The sequence below is a fragment of the Trachypithecus francoisi genome, unplaced genomic scaffold (assembly GCF_009764315.1).
Source record: "Trachypithecus francoisi isolate TF-2019V2 unplaced genomic scaffold, Tfra_2.0 Lachesis_group3, whole genome shotgun sequence".
NCBI classification, from domain to species: domain Eukaryota; kingdom Metazoa; phylum Chordata; class Mammalia; order Primates; family Cercopithecidae; genus Trachypithecus; species Trachypithecus francoisi.
In genome coordinates, this window is record NW_022681468.1 from 133,195,074 (window position 1) to 133,214,564 (window position 19,491).

At 34.8% G+C, this 19,491-nt stretch overlaps 1 protein-coding gene across 12 annotated transcripts in view; it reads left to right on the forward strand.

Annotated features, from left to right (window-relative positions):
- Window positions 1-19,491, forward strand: part of ZNF280D (zinc finger protein 280D) — a 98,118-nt gene that overhangs the window by 14,700 nt on the left and 63,927 nt on the right. For 5 of the 12 annotated variants that reach the window (XM_033190000.1, XM_033190010.1, XM_033190007.1 and 2 more), the window contains exons 2-5: window positions 7,085-7,128; window positions 10,125-10,271; window positions 13,163-13,228; window positions 13,329-13,468. In XM_033190000.1, the coding sequence (XP_033045891.1) occupies window positions 7,085-7,128; window positions 10,125-10,271; window positions 13,163-13,228; window positions 13,329-13,468 (397 nt within the window). Of the gene's footprint in view, window positions 1-6,710; window positions 6,815-7,084; window positions 7,129-7,240; window positions 7,310-10,124; window positions 10,272-13,162; window positions 13,229-13,328; window positions 15,917-19,491 lie in introns of those variants that run through there. The other 7 variants (XM_033190003.1, XM_033190005.1, XM_033190002.1 and 4 more) reach the window with 7 other exon arrangements.

Below are 19,491 nucleotides of genomic sequence, written 5' to 3' on the forward strand. Positions count from 1 at the left end.
CTATCTGTAGACTACAGGTTTGATGAATGCAATAACTATGTATTAATTTTTGTTCGTTGTTGTATTCCTACCCGACACACAGTACATGTTTAATCAGTACAGCTGTCCCTTAGTATTCATGAGGGATTGGTTCCAGGACCCCAGTGGATAGCAGAATCTGAGGATGCTCAAGTCCCTTATATAACATGGTGTAGTACTTGGATATAACCTATACACACACTCTCATATACTTTAAATCATCTCTAGATTACTTATGATACCTAATACAAAGTAAATGCTATGTAAATAATTGTTATATATTTTTTAAATTTGCATTTTTTATTCTGTTGTTACTGTTTTTTGGTTTTGTTTCTGAATATTTCAGTCCATGGTTGGTTGAATCTGTGGATGTGGAAGCACGGATAGGGAGGGCCAATTGTATACTTTTGGAATAAATGACCTTCTGTCTTATAGATTGTCTGGTACATCTTCAGCAGTACATCTTCAATTTGTATTTTTGTTAATTTTTTTGGAGGGGGGCAAATACAAAACTGTTACTACCATTCGTTCTCTTATTGAGATCTTTTAAAACTTCATTCCATTTATTTATTTATTTAACATATTCCTTCATTTGGTTTTCGATCCAGGGACAGACTGGGTAAAGCCTCATTCTGCTTGTTTACATGTATTACACTCTCTACTCATGTATAAATTTAATCTGCACACAGGATAGGCTTTTTTCAAATTATTGCTGTAAATACTGCCCTTAGTTAAGTCATTCAAGGCATTGGAATACCCTTTTTACCCCTTAACCACAACTCTATCTTCAATCACTATTATCTGTTGCATCACACACACCAAACTACTGAGTGGGATTGGCAATAGGGCAGGAGAGGGAATAGATTCTTTCTTTGTACTCTGTATACTTCTGTATGTTTGAACTATTTTCAGTAAACAGGTTTTATTTTTTTAAAAACAGTGCTAGTGAAAATATTTTTACGTTAAGGATTAATGTATATGTTTCTTCCATGATAGGGTATTTCCTAACCCCTGGCTAGTGTGGTTGCTTTTATTCAAACTCCTAACTTGGAAACTCTTAACTTTTTGGTTCATAGGCTGTTATGAGAATTTGATGCACTGTCTTACCTTTCCAGAAATTGAGTATTCACAAAATTTTGCTAACTTTTTTGTTTCTGTGGTGCCCCCAACACCTTATCAAGAACTCCTCTGCTGTACCACTTTTAGTTTTTGTAATTATAGCAACCATATCCTCTTTTATAAGATATTTATGTATTCATCATAATCCCCCTAATAGGTAGCTTTTTGAGATAGGGTCCTTTTCATATCCTGTGAAAAAAGTGTTGCGATTTGCACCTTGCATTAGAAAGAAAACAATTAAATATATTATTTTTCAAATTCTTAATCGTTAATATTATTAAGTATTTTATTGTCCTTTCAAAGTCTGATTGAGCTTACTAACTTGGAGAATTGTTTTGGCTTTAAGGAATCCATCTAGATTTATCATAATTTCAGAGAATTAAAGTGCTAATTATTTGATAAGTTACCTTCAGAGAATGAAGTTTTTTGTGTACGTTAGGAGATGGGCAGGGAAAGCTGGCCTCATTGCTTTGTTTTTTTTCTTGGAAAGAGCAGCCTCTTCCAGGACCTGGATTTTCCCTGTTCTAGTCATGATCGCCTTGAAGGCCACTTCTTTCAAGACTGAATTCCAACTTTTTCCCTTCTCTTTGCCTGTTCATTGTTAAGATTCTCAAATGTGTAATCTTTTAAAAATAACTTTTGATATTTTTGGTTTGTTTTAAAAATAAAAACTATGGTGTATCCATATATTCCCTTTTTAAAGATCTTTTCTTCCTTAGAGTGCTTATTATCAGGAGACAATATTCTTCATAAAAATTGGAATCTTTCAGAAATTGGGTGAGATTTATCTTCTGAAGTCTCTTAAGATTCTGTAATCATCCAGTGTTTTGTCTGCAGTGTTTTAGCTGCTGATCAGGTGTTTTTAATAATGAAGTTTGTGTGGTCTGAATGTGCCCTTTTCAAGAATAAGACTGGTTTAGCAGTAACAACTGGACTGATTCTGAAAAAGATACTTAGTTTTCTAACACTAAAACATTTGTAAGAAATGCTTGAGGCACAAAAGGACGTATTGATTTACATTTAATCTGCTTAAAGGTTGTAAATAAAAAATATAAAAGTTAATTTCTTTATAAAATCTCATAGCTAAATCCCTAAATTTTATAAAATCATTTTAATCATAGGTCTCTCCTTTGATTATATTATTATCTCTTATGATTTACATTTTCTATCACACAGATTGTGCCAAAGTAGATACCATCATTCACTGCTTTTCTAATCCTGTTACAGTAATTTCCAATTTTCCATAATGGAATCAACAGGCGATAGATAGTAAGGGGATATACAACAGTAGTTTTAAAAATTGCTGTTTTTACTCAAAAGGTTTCATATGATTGTAAGGTGATGAACATTAAATAAAAATTAATTTTCAAATACTTTGAGATAGTTGGAAGTGCTTGAGGGATCACAAAATCAGGGTTTGAAATACTAGATTGTTATTCATAGTTAAGAATTCACTTTGTATCCTTTAAGTTCTATTCATTTGAGATTAGAATTCAAAAATGATAGTCCTCCATTTCAGTATGCCATTGGTGACAGAAAGACTAAAGAATTGCTTATAAAATGAAATAAAATATAAACAAAAGCTGATGTAAGTAGAATGACTTAAATGCCTGATTTCTTGGAAAATTCCTGAGAGTAAAAAATGAAAGATCAAACTTTACTGAACCAATAAGCCAGTGTCATCGAAATGATTCCACCGAAAAACTCATTTTAAGTATATAAGTAAATTGTTAGTTTTTTTATAGATAGAACAATATCTTGAGTTAACTTTGTGAGTTAGTTGAAGTTCATTTTTATGTGCAATACTTATTTTGCGTATAAATTTTTGCTATTTGAAATGGTTTTCTTTTTTGTACCTTTTTTTTGTTAAGTTGATCATATCTTGTTTTTTTTGGTGTTGCCAACTTCTTGGTTAGTAATATAATCCCCAATTAAAATATTTTTACAATGGAGAGACAAAAAGAAAGATTAACTTTATAATATGATTTTTTGGATTATTTCATTGATTATATATCTTGAATTTATGGGATTGGGGAGGCTGTAGAAGTTAACCATTCCACCGGGCATGGTGGCTCACACTTTGGGAGGCCAAGGCGGGCAGATCACTTGAGTTCAGGAGTTTGAGACCAGCCTGGCCAACATGGTGAAACCCCGAATGTACCAAAAATACAAAATTATTCGGGCGTGGTGGTGCGCGCCTACAGTTGTAGCTACTTGGGAGGCTGAGGCAGGAGAATCACTTGAACCTGGGAGGCTGAGGTTGCAGTGAGCTGAGATGGTGCCACTGCACTCCAGCCTGATCAACAGAGCAAGACTCCATCTCAGAAAAAAAAGCTAACCATTCACCATGTTCTTCATAATCTCTTTTGTGTTTTAATTACCAGCTATTTGTTTATTTATTTATTTTTTAGAAAATAAAATACTAAGATACATGTAGAATGAGTGCTTTTTCTTTTCTTTCTTTTTTTTTGTAGTGAGAGTCTCACTCTGTCACCCAGGCTGGAGTGCAGTGGCCCAATCTCGGCCTACTGCTGCCTTGACCTCTTGTAGCTAGGACCATGGGCATGTGCCACCACTCCCGGTAATTTTCGTGTATTTTTTGTGGAGATGGGGTTTTGTCTTGTTGCCCAGGCTGGTCTTGAACTCCTGAGCTCAAGCCACCCTCCCACCTTGGCCTCCCGAAGTGCTGGGATTATAGGCATGAGCCACTATGCCCAGCCTGAATGTTTTTTCTTAATAGAAATCATATAAAGATACCTTATCTAAATGTTAGTTTTTATATGTTGGTATTTTGAATGGGATACTTGTTCTATTAGATTAGCAGTATATAATTTAACAGTGTGTTATGTTTATATGAGGGTAAAATGTTTTTTGGTGTATATTTTAATTAGTTTAGAAATGCCTTTTTTGTATATTTTAATTAGTTTAAGAAATGCTTAGCTGATAGCACATAAATTCCAGTATAATAGAATTGGGATCAGTTCTTTTTTTTTTTTTTTTTTTTTTTTTGAGACTGAATCTTGCTCTGTTGCCCAGACTGGAGTGCAGTGGCGCAATCTCAGCTCACTGCTGCAACCTCTGCCTCCTGGTTAAAGCCATTCTTCTGCTTCAGCCTCCCGAGTAGCTTGGATTACAGGCACGCTCCACCATGCCCGACTAATGTTTTAATTTTTAGTAGAGACCGGGTTTCACCATGTTGTCCAGGCTGTTCTTGAACTCCTGACCTCAAGTGATCCGCCTGCCTCGGCCTCCCAAAGTGCTAGAATTACAGGCGTGAGCCACCGTGCCCAGCCTAGAGTTCTTTAAAATGGGATTTATCCCAGAGTTAAAAATAGTTAAACGTTATAGAGTGGTTTCTATGTGCCAGGCACTGAGATGTGTTTTATATATATTATCTCATTTAATCTTCACTATAATCCAATGACATTAAGTCTATTTTTATTTTATATGTATATGTAAATGGTAAATGTATATATAAAAAGCAGTAAACAAGGCACTAGGTTAACTAACTTGTCCAACATCATATGGGTAATAAGTGATTGAGTCAGAATTTGAATTTGGCACTCATTCTTCACCATGTTTTACTCTTCATGGTTACTGAATGTTTAAAGTATACAATAGATTTTGAGCTGAATTAAGCCAGAATCTTTTCAGTTGAACTATAATATAGCCTGAGAGCTAGAATTGAAGATGACTTGGCAGAAAGTTGTGGCCATGCTGGTACTATGACTTGATTCTCCTGATTTGTAGTGTGGTATTCTTTTTGTAAATATTCATACACTGCAGTTGTAGTTTGTGAAATTGCTTAATTTTTTTCTTATCAGAGAGTAAAGAGGACTATGTCTAGTATATAGCACACCTGTGTCCGTAGTATGTGCTCTGTACTAGATCACATACAGTATTGATATTATTTAATACAGCAACATTACATCAGGTGATATCTATCAATGGATGAAAGTGAAAATTTCAGATAGTGAAAATACTTAGACCCACATTTCCATTGATTTCTAATTTTTTTATAGAAAAAGATATAGTTTAATTTTAGATAAAAACTGAAACCAAAAATTTGTAAAATAGGAATTATAATTATTTATGTGGACAGTATCCATAAATGAATGGATTTTATTTTAAGTCAGTTACTTGGAATTCATTTTTCCCCCATACAAACTATATTAAATATGGGCATGTAATCTGTACCTGAGTTAGTAGTTGAAGTTGAGAGTCCTCTTTTTTTTTTTTTTTCCCCTGGGTATTTTATTTTATTTTATTTTTTTGAGAGTCATAGTCTTGCTCTCTCTATCAGGCTGGAGTACAGTGGTGCAGTCTCAGCTCACTGCCACCTCTGCCTCCTGGGTTCAAGTGATTCTCCTGCCTCAGCTTCCCAAGTAGCTGGTACTACAGGCGTGTGCCACCATGCCCAGCTAATTTTTGTATTTTTTCATAGAGACGGGGTGTGACTCTGTGTTGGCCAGGTTGGTCTTGAACTCCTGCCTCAGGTGATGCGCCCGCCTCGGCCTCCCAAAGTGTTGAGATTACAGGCGTGAGCTGCCACGCCCAACCTTTTCTGGCTATCTTAAAGAGCCAACTCTGAGCTGATGCCTTTGACGTTCCCGTTGCATATCTTTGTTGGATATACCACTTCTCTGGCAGCAGATTTAATGTTTCATAGAATTCTGTGCTTTACCAACAAAATTCTGAAGCCAGTAGATACTTATGTGGTCACTTAAAAACATTATATATGAGTCCATAGGATATGTAATTGTGAATCTTAAAAATATTCTGTTCCTGGTATTGGTAAGTCCTTAATGTGAAGCAAGAATTATCATGTATTTATCTGAAATAAGCATTATACTGTTGATAGTGGGACAAGCTACAGCTATTCAAAAATTGAGTTAAAGAGATTTTTAATAGTACAACTTTAGAACTAGGGGATATTAAGTTAAACACAAGAATCACTAGAGTCTCTTGTGATAGTAACTCTGAATAACTGAATTAATAACAATAACTTCTGGAATTAAAGTAATAATTTTTTCCTTTGTGCTATTTCAGTTTACATAATTTGGAAACTGAAAAGTAGGAAAGCTTGCTTTTGTCAGCCTAAGGATAAAGAGGAAAGTGAAGGTTGAATTAGCTGTGTATTCCAGTGTTTTAGATTTCCATTAATTTTTGACATTTTTTGCTTTATAACTCAGTTTTATAAAAGCTTATTTATTTTGTAAAATTTATGCTATTGCGTGTGCATGGAAATTCAAAAAACAGATTTTCAGTTTGAATAAAGCAATTCAAATATTTTTTTTTCCAAAAAAATGTGTATTCTAACAGCATTTTTAAAGCCAAATAAATTATTGACATACTAGATTGTAAACTTCTGAAGTCTAGGAATGTGACTTACTCATTTTTGTTTTCCACTGACCTTAGCACATTACCTTGCATACAGAAGGCCATGAGTAGTTATTTTTTGAATGAATTAATCTATGATGAAATATTTCCAGTGAATTTTCTGTTCCCTTTCAGTTGATAAGAAGCCAGAAAGATATAAACTAAAATTTATTTAAAATTGTGTTTTCTTACAGAAATAATTACATGTATTTCTGAAATACAAAGAAAAGATAACAGTTAAAGATTAATGTCACTCAGCATTTGAAAAGTTCGATTTCCAATAACAGTACATTGTAAGGTGATTACTCATTTTTACTAAATAATACTTTAAAAAATTTTTTGTAATTTATGAATCATCACATTTCTTCAAGTATTAAGTGCCAAGTATAATAATCATTTATTTATTAAATTTGGGTTTATTCAGGAATGAACCAGTTATGTAAAATGAACTATATGTGTTTATCAAATATATCAAACATAATTGATCTCTGTATAGGAGAAAAGATTAAATATGTATACATCTAATTTAATGAAGTCCACCCTAATAGTTGGTATCTTTATTTTATAGGAAGGAAAACAGAAATAACTTGCTGCCTTGTCTGGAGTCACATGGTGAGTTTAGAGATTAAAGTTACATCCAATAATTTGTGAATCCCAAGTTTCATGTTTCAATATTTGGTGTTACTTAAAGTGACTCATAAAATTGACTGATATCATGTGTCAGTACTTAGGTGACAATTTACAGAAAGTCATCTCTGCAGCTTGATGGGCGACAACCCTTTTCAACCAAAAAGTAAGTGTTGCTGCCACGACTAATACTAGTATATGTGACTTTCTTATCACTTTACTTCAGGAGAAAGGATGAAAGTTGGGAGACATTTAAAAAAAAATGCTTAAAATTGTTAAAGTAACAAATGTTCACATAAAAACAAGTAATATAAATAAAAAAGTGAGTAAAATAGAGGTGTTTTCCCCCATTATCAGAAGAAACTACTTTTACCAATTTGGTACATATAATCTTACATGTTTCTTCTGTACATAGAGAAAAAGTAAATTATTTCTAAAAAAATTATAAAGCTATTATGCCTTAAAATATTGTTTTCTCAAAAATATATCCTGGGTATATTAACAATGGCAGTGCCCTGTTAAAAAGAATAACATTTGTATATTATATGAGTTTGCTAGGGCTGCCATAACAAAGTACCACAGACTGGGTGGCTTACACAATGGAAATTTTTCTGATAATTCTTGAGTCTAGAAGTCCAAGATTAAGGTGTTGATAGGATTGATTTCTTCTGAGGGCCATATGGGAGGGGTTTGAGGCCTCTCTTCTTGACTTGTAGATGGCCGTCTTCTCCTTTTTTTTTTGAGACGGATTCTCACTCTGTCACCCAGGCTGGAGTACACTGGCGTGATCTCGGCTTATTGCAATCTCCTCCTCCTGGGCTCAAGTGATTCTCCTGCCTCAGCCTCCTGAATAGCTGGGACTACAGGTGCTCACCACCAATCCTGGCTAAGTTTTTTTGTAATTTTAGTAGAGACTGGGTTTCACCGTGTTGGCCATGCTGGTATTGAACTCCTGACTTCAGGTGATCCGCCTGCCTCGGCCTCCCAAAGTGTTGTAATTATAGGTGTGAGCCACTGTGTGTGTCCTCCATCTTCTTCTTATACCTTTATGTGATCTCCTTTCCTGCTTGTGTCTGTGTCCTAATCTCCTCTTCTATTAAGGACACCAGTCATATTAGATTAGGGCCCACCCTACTAACCTTATTTTAATTTAATTACTTCTGAGGACCCAGTCTCCAAATATAGTCACATTCTATGGTGGTGAGGGTTAGCACTTAAACATATGAATTTTGAGAAAACACAGTTCAGCCTATACATGTAACAACTGGATGTAAATGATACTTTTGTTATTACTATACAACAAGTCTCCCTAATTATTTAAAATTATGCATTTTCTGACTTCACCTAGTCCATATATTATTATATGCTGTATGCCTACTGCCCCTCTAATGTGTAGGGGGGAATGTATTCCTATATGACCTTGGACATATAAAATTAACACACATGAAAAAATAGCAGTTTGAGATCATATATGTTAAATCTTGAACTGTATGATATTGATTATCAATGTAGTTCAGATTTTGAAGGAAAGTAAAATCTAATGGTTTATAAGGGGAGTTATAATTGAACCAAGAGTTAGGAGGGCCAGGGAATTAATATTTTATTGAATATTCACTTGATGTTAGGTGCTTTATGTGGCATTTTCTTGAATCTGTGTGATACTTCTATTAGGTAGATATCATACTTCTATTATAGATGAGGAAAATAGGTTCAAGTAACTTCTCTAGAGTCATATGATTATAAACAGTGGAATACAGATTTGAATTACTCAATTTGATATCAAGTCTCTGCTGTCTTTGCTGCAGACTGGAGTGATATAGACTAGAGTTGAGAAGGAAGGATATTCTAGGTAGAAGAAGTGGTGTAAATAATAGCTCTGAAACACACAATAAGGCTGGTGTTTCAAGTATTTAAAAAACACAAATACTAACTTATGACTTGCCAGTGAAAATTAATATTTTTAATTATTAGATTTGAAGAACTCTGTATAATTAGTAAAATAGTACAGTTTAGAGAAAAAAAGGTTCATGATATTGATGGCATTTAGGAAAATGGGAAGGCCTTTTTTTTGGTAGGTGGACTACACTATAACATTTGACTAGAAAATGATTTGTGACTTTCTTCCTGTGAGAAATATCTACTTTGCCCTTAATTGAATAAGCCTAATTCGTTTTCCATATTCTATTCTAGCGTCTCTTCCCTGCTGTGTTCTATTCCTGGGATTATTATTATTATTATTATTATTTATTTATTTATTTTTTTTTTAAGACATACTCTCACTCTGTCACCCTGGCTGGAATGCAGTGGCATGATCTCAGCTCACTGTAACCTCCACCTCCTAGGTTCAAGCGATTCTCCTGACTCAGCCTCCCAAGTAGCTGGGATTACAGACTCAGGCCACCGCGCCTGGCTAATTTTTCTGTTTTTAGTAGAGATGGAGGTTTCACCATGTTGGCCAGGCTGGTCTCGAACTCCTGACCTCAAGCAATCTGTCTGCCTTGGCTTCCCAAAGTGCTGGGATTACAGGTGGGAGCCACCTCTCCCATCCTATCTGGCATTCTTGAATATGCTTTAGTTTATCCCGTTTGTCTCCCACCTGTTGCCCCCTATTCTTAGTTTATCTGCCTTTTGTGAATACGTTTTTAAAAAGACAGTGGGTATAATCCTTTTTGTAGAGATAATCCTATTCTATGTATATGACTGAAACTCACTTTCACTGAATTTGATTGTTCCAGATTTTCTGTCTACTGTAAATAACTACTGTCATCAATGGTCTGTTTATCTAAATTTTACTATTTAATATTTTAGAGAGTAAGCTCTGTATTTCTCACTGTTGTTACCACATACTGACTACAAATACCAATTCAGAAATTGCTATTAGGATTATTAAAGTACATCTTAAATTTAATGCTATGTATTACAGAAATGTTTTTATTTTTATTTTCAAAAATGAGGTTTACTTCTCTTCTTTTGAAAATTAGGTAATTCAAAAATGGCAGAACTGTTTATGGAATGTGAAGAAGAGGAGCTGGAACCATGGCAGAAGAAAGTAAAAGAAGTTGAGGATGACGACGATGATGAGCCAATCTTTGTTGGGGAGATATCAAGTTCAAAACCAGCAATTTCAAGTAAGCATTTACTTTTAGTGAAACCAAGCTTTGTAAGGTATTATTTCTAATAGAAAAACTTGTGAACTGTTTAATAGGTACTTGGTGTTCATGTTCCACTGTAAAGAGTTAGGTATGAGAGATTGGGTGGGAGGCCAGTAAGAACTTGAGAATCAGGATGGCGATGTGTTTGGGGACTTGAGGAAGGAGGTAAGAGGTTAAATATCAGATGTCAGAAAAGAGAAATGGACTGAGATTAGCTGGTGACCCTGGAGGTCTTCTGAGATTAGAAATCGTAATTTTTAATGGAGTTAATTAATTAATTAATTAAAGACAGGGTCTCTATCGCTAGACTAGAGTGCAGTGGCGCAATCATGGCTCACTGTAGCCTCAACCTCCTTGGCTCAAGCGATCCTCCCACTTCAGCTTCCCAAGTAGCTGGGACTACAGGCGTGTGTTACCATGCCTGGCTAATTTTTGTATTTTTTGTAGAGACAGGGTCTCACCATGCTGCCCAGGCTGCTCTCGAACTCCTGAGCTCAAGTGATCCACCTGCCTCATCCTCCCAGAGTGCTAATATTATAGGTGTGAGTCACCGAACCTGGCCTTAAGTAACATATTTATCTGTTTATTCTTTTTCTTTTTTTTCAAACCCAGGAGAAGAGAAAATAAAACATTTGGAATGCTTTGCTTACAGTTTCAGACTATACTAAGTGAGTTTTTGTTAGTCTTAAATGGGACTTCTCACATCCAGTCCTCACTGCAGTGTCATCTATACATGGCCACAAAATGTATAGATGATGAATGATTGCACAGTCTCTGGCCTGTGTACCAATAGAAGCTGCAGCTTCTGACTATATCCATCTTCCAGTAACTCCTTTTTATATTCATGAAAGATAATGGCGCTGTCTAGAGCCACTCTACTTGGATGATGTAGCGTTTAGTACATTTAAATCCTTAAGGCTTTTGGGCAGAACAACTTGGTACCTTTGTGGCTTATTAGCTTTGAATTAGAGAATTGGTCTTGACATTGTTATAATATTAATGTGCAGATACTGTGACATTTGTTAAAATGTCCACTCACAAATGTATGACAGTGTAGAGAAATAACGTACAAATTTCAGGGAGAAAGAGAAAATAGATCCTTTTGCATTTCATTTACTTGTTTGTTTGAAGCCAAGAGAATTTACCAAAGAATGTTATGTACCCAGTTTACTAGTGTGTGTGTGTTTACTTACCATGGTAGTGCTTCAAAGTGTGATTAAGAGACTAAAATTTTCTGAAAGCCTAGTTCTTGCTTCGCTTACCTCTAAACTCGGATTGGCACCTTTATTCAGTTTTATTAGAGAGAGAGTAATTACACCAATCGGATTTTCAGTACCATTTCCTGTGACACGTTGGTCATCTCTCATGGAATGCTAAGCGGAGTGCCACTTGGATTATAAAATGAATTAGGCATGATGGCATTGTTGGTAATATGTGGAACATAATATTCTCTTGATTATTGTTTTATATTGAAATATTATATTGCAAAATTATTCAAACTCTTACCGAAAACATGACAGTTAAGATTCAATTTGAATTTATACTGATTGTAGATGACTCTTCATGGTATTCAAGTAGAACATTGTACATTAGTTTTAAAATAATTCCATCAAGAAGGGGATTGACCCCAATAGAATTTCTTTTCTACAATGTTAAGGTGAATAATTTCAATGGTTTTATTGTTATTTTATGTGTAAGCCATAAAATATGTTAACATATGGAACATGAGTTAAATATTTGTATAAAACTGCAAGAAAGGAGGTCAAAAACTTGTGATCCATAGATCACACCCACTAAAAAGTACGACAGCAATAGTTCTTTCATGGTTTGAGTAAATATTTAATCCTGAATTTCTGAGTGAAAACAGTTTCAAGTTCTTTGAGTAGAACTTTCTGTAATAAGATTTCTGTAGTGTTTAATTACAGAGCACTGCATTGACCTTATCAGAAGACAGCCATATTTCTGTGTGAACCATTATTTTATAGAATTACTTAATGGGATCTGGTTCCTTTCTACTGTGAGGAAGATAAAAGAAATTTTTATGAGATTTGGTGGGTTTTTTTTTTTTTTTTTTTTAGTGCTTTTTACCTTTTTCTAACCAGCAATTTTAGGCAAATCCTCATGCTTCCAAACCACAATTTGATAAGCTAGAAGTTACAGAGTTTACATGCATGCAAGAATGAGGAACTTTAAATTGATCCTCAAAGTCATGGCAGGCTCAGCTTGACTTCTGGTGTAGTGATGGTTTTGAAACCTCTTAACTAATAAAATGCTACGATAAACTGTTGGTTCACTTTAGTCTGCAATCTCTGATAGTTTTTCTTTTTTAACTCAAAACTAATAGTAGATAATCCAATGAGATTTTCTGTAATAAAACTTCAAGACTTTTCGAGGAGTGAATGCAGTGTAGAGGTTGGGCAAGGATTTGATTTTGAATCATAGGAACCTGACTGTATGTACAGCCCTGTCATCATGCAAAGAAAGATATACATTTAAATTATAGATTGTATATAAATATATTTTTGGAAAATTTTTATTAACTATGTGATGTTTCTTTGCAAGCACAATGTTTTGAGTCACATGTAGTCAGATTTGTCACTCCCTTACTTCTGGCTTTTGAATTTTGAGTTACAATGAGAAAGATTGTTCTTAGTCTATAAAATAAAGCCTAGTTATCTTGTTTCTTTAGTTTCTTTAGTAGATAAAGATGTATGTGTTTAAAATGAACTATATTCTTAAATCAGTGATTAGTTATATACTCTTTCCATAAATCTGTTTAAATGTTTTCAATTGATGATTTCTATTATCTTAATATGTATTTCATTCAAACAATGAATTTTAAAATAAATAAATATAATCTTTTATAGATATTTTGAACAGAGTTAACCCCAGCTCATATTCAAGGGGACTAAAGAATGGTGCACTCAGTCGAGGTACAGTATTATTGTACTATTTTAATTTTACAGTGAAGTATTTTGACAAAATTGATTATGTACAAATAATTTCAATATATTGTGTTACTTTAAAATACAGGTATTACTGCTGCATTCAAGCCTACAAGTCAACACTACACGAATCCAACATCAAATCCAGTGCCTGCCTCACCAATAAATTTTCATCCTGAGTCTAGATCTTCAGATAGTTCTGTTATTGTTCAGCCTTTTTCTAAACCTGTAAGTGTTTCTAAAACTATACAGCCAGCTCAGGGATCCATTGGATGTTATTTATCAATATCAACAATACCCAGTTAAAATTCTGGACTGTCATAAGTAGTCATCCAGTAGAAGCATAGTTAGCATCAGAAAATGTCACCATATTTTTGGTAGCTCTAGCAGTACCCCAAGTAATAACTGAAGGAGCTAACTACCCAACCTGTCAATAACAGGCAGTATGCCTAAATAGGTACAGTAATGAAAACTATGCTATCAAAATGTGAATAAAGTTATGATCAGTAATAAATATTGCATAATGACAAATATTTAAGATTGCAAACTGGGCCAGGTATTCTTAATTGGGAAAACAGTCAAGAGACCATCATAGCTTTTTACTCTGAAAACATTCCTTTATAGTTCAGTTAGTTAAAAAAAAAAAAAATGTTTTTTCCTATTACAACATATTCCCACTTTTTTTGTTACAGAAAGTAATAGAAAATGGTAATAGTTAACATTAATTGAGCTGTTAATATATATAAGGCTTTGTGCTAAATGCCATAGGTAAATTCATTTCATTTAGTTCTTAAACATCCCTGTGAAGTAGGCACTATAATTATCCTCATTTTTTAGTTGAGGAAACTGAGGCTCATAGAGGTTGAAAGATTTATTCAAAATCCCAAAGTTGGCAGTTGATGGATCTGGGATTTCAATCCAGCCTAACCCACAGTTTATGTATATATGCACACATACATACATATATGTTGTATATAAATGTACACTTTTTTAGTCATGAAAGAATTGCCTTAGTCGAACAGTTCTCAGACTGTATTTTGCAATCCCCTGGGGTTCCCCAAGACCCTTTCAAAGATTTGAGAGTCAACAGTGTTGTCATTATAATGAAAGACTGTTTTCCTTTTCCACTGTGTTGTTATTTGCACTGGTGATGCTGAAGTAATGGTGGGTAAGCTGCTGGTGCCTTAGTGTGAATGAAGGTAGTGCCACCAAAGTGTAGTTTCTGTATTAGTCACCTGCCATGCACTCACAGTAAACTATATTACTCAACTGAGTATTACTCAGTTATACCCAATTTCCCTGATGAAGTATTAAAATGTTATTAGTTTTGTTAACGCTCTACACTTGAATATGTGTTTTAAAAAGTATTCTGTGTGATGATATGGGTAGTATGCGTAAAGTACCTCTGTGTCTGAAGTATGATAGTTCTCTTGAGGAAAAGCACTTGTGTGATTGAATTGTGAGGTAAACTACCTGATTTTTGTTGTTGTTGTTGTTAATAGAGCACCATTTTTAAATGAAAGAATGACTGACATACCATGGTGTATTAGATATTTATTTCTGTGTATCAATATTACCACAAGCTTACACAGCTTAAAACAACGTATACTCTTTATCTCATGGTGTCACAATTTCTGTGGGTCAGGAATCAGGTCATGGCTTAGGTGGGTTTTCTGCTTAAGGATCTCACAAGGCTGCATTCAAGATGTGGTCCCTGAAGTTGCAGTTTCATCTGAAATTCTATTGGGGAAATATTTGCTTCCAAGTTCACATGGTTTTTGGTAGCATTCAGTTCCTTAAGGATTGTTGGACTGAGAATCTCAGTATCTTGTTGGCTTTTGGCTGGCTCCTTGGCAGGTAGGTTTTCCCAATAAGACTGCTTGCTTCCTCAAAGCTAGCAGGTGAGAGTGAGTCCTTAGCAAGATGCCCTTACAGTCTTAGGTAACATAATCACGTACACAAAAATCATATATATCCTGTCACCTTTGTTGTATTCTATTGGTTAAAAGCAAGTCAGAGGTCCTGCACACACTCAAAGGGAGGGAATTATACAGAACATGAGTACCAGGACCCGGGGTTTATGGGTAATGACATTTACATGGAGGCCAATTTAGAGTCTATCTGCCACACACTTACTCAATCTTGATTGTTTGGCAAACATTTCCTCAAACCTCTCACTTCAGCAAAGACAATTGATAGTAATATTTCTTGCCAATGGTAAAATTTGAACTTTCAAGCAAAAATTAGAATTTTGGAAAACTCATTTGCCACCGTGATCTTGGCAACTTTTGAATACTTCAAGAGTTTTCTGATGGGTGGTGGTGTTCATAAATAATGATTTAAAAAATATTGTGTAATGAACTATGTCACCATTTGAAAGACCTGTATAATTCAGTGAAACCAGTATTTTCCACATAACTAGCATATATATTACAAAAGTATGCATGGGTGAAACATCCATTTAAAAGCTAAGATAGACCAATGATTTTAATGGAACAGGTGTTCTGGGGTACGGTTTCAGATTGCACACTGCAACAAACCTTTAAGAAAGTACCAACTGTTCAGTTTTGGTATAGTATCAAAGTAGTATATCCGCAGTTAATTAAAACCCTGTTAAAACACTCCCTTTTCCAGTTATATATTCCTGTGAGGCAGATTTTAATAATATTCTTCAACCAAAACAACATGTCCTAGCAGATTGAAGGCAGAAGCAGATAAGAAGCTAAAACAATTTTTGATTAAGCTAGATATTTAAGAGCTTTGCAAAGATGTGAAACAATGCCACTTTTCACATTTTTTGTGTGTGTTTGCAAGTCATTTTTTTGTGTTTGCAAGTCATTTTTCATTAAAATGTTATTTATGTTAATCTGTAATGAGTTTGTTATTTTAAAATGAATAAATACATGTTATAAAATATTCTCTGTTTTAATTTCTAATATGGAAAATACTGATAGATGTAACCAATGTAAACAAAATCTTTTTGGGTTCAACAATTTTAAAGTGCATAAAATGGTTCTGAAGCCAAAGAGTTAGGGCACCACTGTCTCAAAAAAATAGTAGTGAATTTTCCTAAAAATGTATATTCTTTAAATAATAAGAATGATAAGGGAGACTGCTGAGTCTCTGTCTTGAATCATCCAAGGTTCCACGGGCTATTTCTAATGTTTTTAAAAATGTAACAGGTGGCTGGGCGCAGTGGCTCATGCCTATAGTCCCAGCACTTTGGGAGGCCAAGGTGGGTGGATCACCTGAGGTCAGGTGTTCAAGACCAGCCTGGACAACAGGGCAAAACTCTTATGTCTCTACTAAAAATACAAAAGATAGCTGGGCGTGGTGGTGAGTGCCTGTAATCCCAGCTACTTGGGAGACTGAGGCAGGAGAATCACTTGAACCTGGGAGGCAGAGGTTGCAGTGAGCTGAGATCATGCCACTACACTCCAGCCTGGGTGACAGAGTGAGACTCCATCTCAAAAAAAAAAAAAAAAAAAAAAAAAGAAAAGGAAAAAAAGGTGTTCCTGAAGGTAGCTGGAAAGCTACCCAGAATGTAAAAATTCTTTGCTGTTAGTTGGAATCAAGTTAAATTAACTCAGTGGTTTCTTTCATGCTTATTATAAGCTATTTGGCATTTGAGGAAAAAAAAATAGAAAAAGAAAACATTGTTTAATAGTTTGTTAGGTAAAAATCTTTCCAACATTTGACCGAGGGAGGGGAAAAAAAATAAAAGCAAGAGTTTGTACATTTGGTATTAAAGGAATTAGGAATTAGATTCTTTTCTGACTCAGAATGTTTTGGGCATAGTTTTTAAATGAAAGCACCTCAGTTGATGGTTCCTATACTTGGATTCTTTTTAAAAATGAGAGGTTTTGCCAGTTGGTCTCGGTGGAACCCAGAAATGATAGCTTCTTAAAAACTCTTCAAGTGTGATTCTACTGTGCAGTTAAAGTTAAGAATGACAGAGGAGTATTCTGGAATGAATTGAGAATCCTGTTTAAGGGACTTTTCTCTGAATTTTGGAGTTATTTTAATAAATTATAATTAGTAGTTTTTTATGTCATATTTTGTGTGTGTGTGTTTACTTTTTCATGGAATGTCGTATCTGAACATCGCTTTCAGGTTGGCAGGGATGGGATATGTTATCACCTAGAAAGTCAATGTAATATAGCTGAAGTGCTTGGGCTCTGTAATCAGTCAGAACTGGATTCTATTTCCAGCTCCATCAGCAACAAGTGGGGCTGTACTGGGAGCCTTATTAGACCACACCTAACCTTAGTTTACCCATTTATAAAATGGGGAAGAATATTAGGTCTTTATTAGTATTGTTGTGATAGCTGCTTAATATGATACATGTACCATGAAGAGCAAGTACATTTAAAACAATTGTGATTATTATTTCAGTTTGAAAGGTGAATAACTTGAAACTCAGAAGTAACTTTTCCATTTTTTCAAATATTTTGAGAAAATGTTTACTTTGAAGTATATGTTTTATTACTGTTAAATCATAGGGCATTATTGATTAAAAAAAAATACCACATGTTGAGGCCCAAATGCCTACATCTGCCTATTAGGCCTCAAATTCTAGGATTAGTTTGAGTTACATGAATAGCTTGTTTCCATAACTTCTTAACAAACCCGTGTCAATAGAAAAGTTAGTAACAAAGCAAAATTCTTCAAACTTAAATATTCCTTAATTTATAATAAAACCTTTATGTTTCTCTTATGAAGTAATATGTATTTGGGGACAGAGTTTAGAAAAGTGAGAAGAGTAGATCAGGACCCTATAGTATATGCAAATACATATTTGTTTTTTCACTGAACATTCTACTTGGAACATTTCCTAAAAAAATGTTAATTTGGCCAGGTGCGGTGCCTCACACCTGTAATCCCAGCACTGTGGGAGGCTGAGGTGGGCAGATCACAAGGTCAAGGGATGGAGACCATCCTAGCCAACATGGTGAAACCCTGTCTCTACTAAAAATACAAAAATTAGGTGGGCATGGTGGTGTCTGCCATAGTTTTTAAATGAAAGTACCTCAATTGATGGTTCCTATACTTGGATTCTTTTTAAAAATGAGAGGTTTTGCCAGTTGGTCTGGGTGGAACCCAGAAATGATAGCGTCTTAAAAACTCTTCAAGTGTGATTCTACTGTGCAGTTCAAGTTAAGTAGTCCCAGCTACTCGGGAGACTGAGGCAGGAGAATTGCTTGAACCCAGGAGGTGGAGGTTGCAGTGAGCCGAGATCACACCACTGCACTCCAGCCTGGCAACTTAGTGAGACTCCGTCACACACACAAAAAAGTTAATTTTTGCACAATAGTTTATCAGTTTAATCATTTCTCCATTGTTAGACATACAGGTTATAATTGCTTTGCTGTTATAACTAATTTTCCCTTAAACATTTTTATTTCATTACCATAAATTCTTAAAAATGGAATAATTACATAAAAGGGGGTGAACTGGCTGGGCACAGTGGCTCACACCTGTAATCCCAGCACTTTGGGAGGCCAAGGCAGGTGGATCACTGAGGTCAGAAATTCAAGACCAGCCTGACCAATATGATGAAACCCCATGTCTACTAAAAATACGAAAATTAGCCAGGTGTGGTGGCATGCTCCTGTAGTCTCAGCTACTCAGGAGGCTGAGACAGGAGAATCACTTGAACCGAGGAGGCAGAGGTTGCAGCGAGCGGAGATGAGTCCATTGCACTCCAGCCTGGGCAACAAAAGTGAAACTCCGTTTCACACACCCACACACAAAAAGGAAGTGAACCTTTTAAAGCCTACAATAGCTACTGCCAAAGCTTTTATGCAGAAAAATTAATGTAAAATATAAGCTCTACTTTGCCAATAATGAATATTATTACTTTTTAATTCAAACTAATATTAGACACAGAAAAAATAGTACAAACAGTTCCCATATACCTCTTTTCTCTTTATGTTAACATCTTATCACAACTGGGTAATTAACATTAACCCAACTATAGACCTTACTGGAATTTCATCAGTTTTCCCATTAATGTTTTTTTTCCTGCCCAGTATCCTGTTCAGGATCCCACCTTGCAGTTATTTCTTTTTAATCTCCTTTTATTTTCTAGTTATTCATTCTTTCTTTGTCTTCCATGACCTTGACACTTTTAAGAGTAGTGGCTAATTAATTTATTTTGTAGTAGATATTATGGTAACATGCCAATTCATTAGTTAAATATTGCTATTGTTTTTATTTGCATTTCTTTGGCTAGCAATTTGGAAAAAAGG